This window comes from Lycium barbarum, chromosome 6, assembly GCF_019175385.1.
Source record: "Lycium barbarum isolate Lr01 chromosome 6, ASM1917538v2, whole genome shotgun sequence".
Classification (NCBI taxonomy): Eukaryota; Viridiplantae; Streptophyta; class Magnoliopsida; order Solanales; family Solanaceae; genus Lycium; species Lycium barbarum.
Genome location: NC_083342.1, coordinates 16,473,021 through 16,478,921, shown reverse-complemented (window position 1 = coordinate 16,478,921; position 5,901 = coordinate 16,473,021). Strand labels below are relative to the sequence as shown.

At 33.9% G+C, this 5,901-nt stretch overlaps 1 protein-coding gene across 1 annotated transcript; it reads left to right on the top strand.

Annotated features, from left to right (window-relative positions):
• Nucleotides 1–2,419: 2,419 nt before the first annotated feature.
• On the top strand, nt 2,420–4,058 carry LOC132643509 (aquaporin TIP1-2-like). The gene is made up of 3 exons (XM_060359941.1): nt 2,420–2,671; nt 2,765–3,015; nt 3,520–4,058. The coding sequence occupies exons 1-3, from the start codon at nt 2,542–2,544 to the stop codon at nt 3,913–3,915; spliced, it is 777 nt and encodes a 258-aa protein (XP_060215924.1). The 5' UTR covers nt 2,420–2,541; the 3' UTR covers nt 3,916–4,058.
• Nucleotides 4,059–5,901: the final 1,843 nt, after the last annotated feature.

Sequence of the window (5,901 nt, the reverse complement as noted above, 5' to 3'; positions counted from 1 at the left end):
GACAAATAAGAAAAGTAAAACACTTAAATTAATACGAAGGGAGTATACATATTTATCTGATCATGATCTCCCTTATGGTCAGGGGCGGACCCACCCTATTAGGAGGGGGTCACGTGTCCCCCCTAACCTCGGGAATACCCTATACATATATGATGTATATACCTTAACGAATGTATGTGTATTTAAAAAGACCCTTGAGAGATATCCATTGCTTTGGTACATTTGGTTGTTGTGCCCCTTAGTTCCTTATATGACACTTAGGTTCGAGTCTCGCTTGCAGCACCTTTATTTCTATTTTTTGTTGAGTTTGTTTTGTTTCCTTTCTAAACCCATTTTCCTTTCTTCCAAGTTTGAAGTTTATACTTTATACTACTACTTTACCAATTACTTAGCATAATTATTAAGTTTATGGTGCGAAAAGGACCCTTCCTCTTGGATAAGAGACAAGTGTCTTCCATTAGATCAAAGTTTAATAAGGCTAATTTTTTTTGTTAGTTAAACTAACTTCATGTATAGAAGTTGAATGAGCAATAAGTTGTTTTTTGTTGTAAGCTCATTCTTTTTTATGGATAGATCCTATCCTTGTGTTGTAATTTAAACCTTTCGTATGAGATCCAACACCCCCAAATGTCAGCTGGGAATTTTTTTTAAAAAGAAATAGAACTATTAAAGTCCTCCACCAGAGCTTGATCATATACTTGGAAAAGTTTTAGCTAAAATAGAGATCATGTTTATAGTTATATCATCAAACATCTTGAATGTATAGTCCACTTTACATTAGATCGTAATAGATAAAAATTTAAAAAATTCATCAAAAAGACATTGTGCATGTACAAATCAGGAACAATATACTGATATGCATATAAAAATCTAGTAAGACAAAACCACGAGGAGCATATTTTAGCTTATTTTTGTATTTCAAAATTAAAGATCTACACCTTCCTAGTTCCTATACTTGATGAAAATCTTATACAGATATATATAAGAGTTATTTCTATATTTTGAAATCAAATACTTTTAAACTTCCTATATATTAGAAATCTTACAATAAGTGCCGTAAGATTTCAAATATAAAGAGTTCAAGTGTTTTAATTTTGAAATTTAAATGGTGAATAAAAAATGAAAAAGTCCATGTATTAAACATAAAAATAATTAAAACTAAGAACATCTTACGTGTACAAAATGCATTATTTGTGAAAAAAGACATATCTTATCAAGTCACCATGCTCACTTCCTGTTTAAGGGTTTTGGATAATGCATATTTTAAATTTTCTACATTTAATATTTTAAAGTATTTAATATAATATTGTGTAGCATTGCCTCTCATACTTTTTTGTTCAATAATTATTAATTAAGACTATATAATAAATCACAGCACCAACAGCCACCACCTTCCCTCTTCTTCTTTTTTAGGAAAAATAAAAGGACTAATCTAATGTCATTGAATCCGCTATCTTTATTTATTTATTAATTTTTGTAGTACTATATTATTATTATTATTGTTAGGTCTGCCTGGATCAAATTTGTTGACCAATTTTATCGTCAATGACAAAAATCTTCTTCTCCCTTTTTTTTTTTTTTTTTTTTTGTATAAAAAGAACAATATACTTTGTGCATGATTCTCTAAGTCCTAGAAATTGAACCTCGCCTCTGTGAAATAGAGGTAGATTTAGAGCTGGTTCTATAGACCGGTTCAATTACAAAAGAAATTTAAATTGTGTGTATATATATACATTACAAAATTATCCAAATCCGGAACTTGTTAATAAGTACTTTAGATCCTGCGTTCATATCTGTTCTATCGCCTGTGTTTTTCATTTTATCCTCCCCCCCGCCTCTCTCTCTCTATATATATAGTTGTCTTCAAATCTGAAAAGGATATGTTGCCTCAACTATCATCACGCATTCCAAGAGTCAAACACCAGAAATTGAAGTTGTATTTTTTTAAGGGAAAATAACACTCTATGTCTATTTGGCGAAAATATTTATCCCAAATGGCCCATATTTCTAATATTATCCGAAATGATCCTTTTATACATTATTATACACTTTTATACAGGTTTATCTCTTATCTACAATAAGTGTATAATGTTGTATATCGTGTGTATGAACACTGTTACGGAAAAAAAATTAACTACGCGAATATAAATTAAAAATATGGCTATGTGAATGTAATATTTATGTTGGATACGGTATATTATTGAAATTATCCTTTTTTTTTTTAACGCGGATATCTTATTTTAAGTTACTCCATATGATAGGCAATTATTTTAAACGTCAAGAGTTTTGATAAGATAAGCTCAACTACTTGCGACACGTTTTGAATAAGTGATTAATTAAATAACCATCCAGTCTACTAAAGCCTGCTCTTCCCAAATCATACCATGCTTCTTAGTAGTTTCGTTCGTACCCAAAAATAAAATGTTTCTTATTCCACTATATAACGTATCCTTTTTGGAAATAAAGCAAAACAGAGGTAGAAAGAAAAAGTAGTAGTAGCAGCTAAATCTTAAACCTTTTTTCTTCTCCCAAAAATCAAATATGCCAATTCCAAGAATTGTCATTGGAAATTTGAAAGAGGCTACCCATCCTGATACCCTCAGGGCTGCCGCAGCTGAATTCTTTTCCACGCTTATGTTTGTTTTTGTAGCTCAAGGCTCCGTCATAGCCAGTAAGTCTAGTCTAACTTGTTTGGTATTGAGGCATACTGATGATTGTGCATTTCGTGTTTGGATTTAATGAAATATTTGTATGTTTTTTACAGCCAAGTTAACGAGTGGTGGAAAGGCCACGCAAGCTGGGCTGATTTGGGAGGCAATAGCTCATGCATTTGCTCTTTTTGTGGCAATTACAGTGGGAACAAACATATCTGCAGGTCATGTAAATCCTGCTGTCACATTTGGCGCTTTTATTGGAGGTCATCTTAGCTTTTGTAGGACTGTTTTGTATTGGATTGCCCAATTGCTTGGATCTACTGCAGCTTGCTTGCTCCTCAAGGTGGCTCATAATGGCTTGGTAATGTCACTTCCCTCTCCATGAACTTTGCTAGCTAGTAACTCATATTCATCATCATAAATATAAAGGGAAAGACTTCGATAGAAGTAATAGAAAGTTTGAGATTCTTTGAGAAAAAGAATCATGTTAATTTAACTAAAACTACTTTAATGGATAAGTCTCCTTCACTAATAACCATAAGTCAACACTCACTAAATTAGCAAAGACTTTCGTAAATAACAATAACTAGAAGTGGATCTAGGGCGAATTTTGTGAGATCAAGTCATGAACTTATTGCTTTCAGCTCAAATTATGTACGCATATACACAAAAAATTACTGTAAATATATACATATAAATGGATCATACACATTTTAAATCTACTAACTCTAGATCTTAGATTTGTCTATGAGAGAAATACACACAAATAATGAAATGATTTGCTAAGAAGTGCTATTGTGTAGATTCAGCCTAGAGGTTTACATGTATTTATATTAGCTAATGAACTTGAAAATAAATGGTGCAGGAAACATCAGCATTCGCTCTCTCAGCAGTAGCGAAACCATGGAACGCAGTTGTTTTCGAGATAGTAATGACTTTTAGTCTTGTTTACACTGTTTATGCAACTACAGTTAACCCCAAGAGAGATTACTTGAGAATCATTGCCCCTGTTGCAATTGGTTTCATTGTGGGTGCCAACGTCTTGGCTCGCGGTATCAATGGTGCATCAATGAACCCTGCTTTATCCTTCGGTCCATCGGTTGTTAGTTGGACATGGCATAGCCATTGGATCTACTGGCTCGGTCCATTCGTCGGTTCAGCCACTGCTGCTTTGGTATATGAAATTATCTTCAGTGATAACTACACTCATGAGCAACTTTCCGCTGATGATTATAAAGGATATTATCATCCAATTGTTTAGTCCAGAACCAAATGTTGGATATTCAAGTTGTGGACATATTGCACTCTTTCTTTTGTTTCAAACTTTAGCTAGGTTGCTTGGTTTTTGTTTAATTGTAAAACCTTGAAGAAAGAAAGAAAAAAAAAAGATGCATTTGTCTTGTATTTGCTGGAATTTTGCTGCTAACTTTGATGCTTTCTTTTGTCAATTCTAAGCCCACCATTACCTACTTCAATGTAGTGTTGGACTAACAGCTCATTGGCTAACTCTTTCTGATTAACTTATGTGGGAAAGCATCTTAAACTGTTAAATAATAATACTAATTAAGACTATATAATAACCATAATTATCACAGCACCACCAGCTACAACCTTCTTTCTTTTTCTTCAAAAGAGAACTTAACTTTTGCCTGCTTGCCTTCCCCCAATTTGATTGGGTTTATGTATTTATTTTTGTTATAGGAGTATTATTGTTAATGCTCAATAATTGATTAAGACTATATAATAACTAGAATTATCATTGCACCACCCGCCATCACCCCCTCTTCTTTGAAAAAACTTGTGCCCACTCTTTCCAATAGTGTGATTGCATCTATTATACAATCAACCAAATAAGGCATACTTAGTACTAAACTTAATATTGAGATATCTGTTACACCTCTCATTTTCATACGTTGAGTTTCGCCGAATGCTAATTGTCCTAGCCTTGGGAAGTAGGATAAAGTTTTCGAGGTCATGGGGATAGATATGTCCATCTTGGGTATATAATGGAGAAAAACCATGTTTAGTAAGCCTCGAGAAGGTTTAAGACTTGTCAGATCATCGGAGTTAAGTTTCGGTGGAAGTTTGGCAAAATGTCACTTTATGGCGCACTTTGTGGCGCAACATGCGAGCAACAAAGCACGCTTTGCGGCCACGCAGTTGCGCAGCAAAGTGTGACAGTGAAATTTGGTGATGTTGCGAGGTCTGCGACACAACATGCGGCTAGCAAAGCTCGCAGCATGTTGTGTCGGTCCAGAATTTTCTGGACCACTATAAATAGACCAAATTTGACCCAAAATCATATTTTCACCATTTTTGGACATAGAAACCTCTAGAATTCTCTCCACTCTCCATCCACAAGAAACCAAGAGAAATCCATGACCAACTACATTAAACCCACAAAATCAAGTGTAAGAAACCTACCAAAGTTCATCTAAGTCAAGAAATCCCAAGGGAAGTGGACTAGGGTTTTTGTGCAAGAAGAGAATTTCCACTCCAAGCTTATCATTCCATTATCTAAGGTGAGTTTTATGATCATTCTATGTTGTTTAAGGGGTTGAAAGTTAAAACACTTGGATTGTAGAAAGATATAGAAATTGGGTCATGAATGTGTGAATAGTGCCATTGTTGAACAGTAGTTTGGAGTGAATTATGAATATTGATGTGTTGTGATTGTAAGTATGTTATGGATGACATTTAGAACGTGGGATAAGTATTATATGTGAGAAAATGCAATAATGAACTATTATCATGATTATGAAGAAATTGGAGTGAAATTGTGAAATGTGGGTAATATAGATGAATGATGATTGTTGCCTCTTATATTGTAAATGTTGTTATGAATGTTCGGGAGTTGATATAGAATATGGGGAAAGTTGTATAAACAAAGGAAATGCTGCCCAATTTTCTCTAGCATTAGTAAGCACGTTCATATAATCGATTAGCTAATGTTGGTGCGAATTCTCTTGAAGGTAGAAACGCGAGCATCGAAGGAGAACGATCAAACGATAGAATAGCTAAACGAAAGAGGTATGTAAGGCTGGTCCCTTCTTTCTATGGCATGACTCCTATGACACGAATCTTCTAGATTTCCATAATCTTCCTAAACAAAGGAACTACGAGTCGATGAATGTAATGAGCTATATATGTATGAGGTAAAGAAAAGAGATACGACGAGCAAGATAATAATGACGATGAGTTAAGTATAAAGAATCCTAAAGTAAAGTAAGAGGTCCATGAAGCTAAT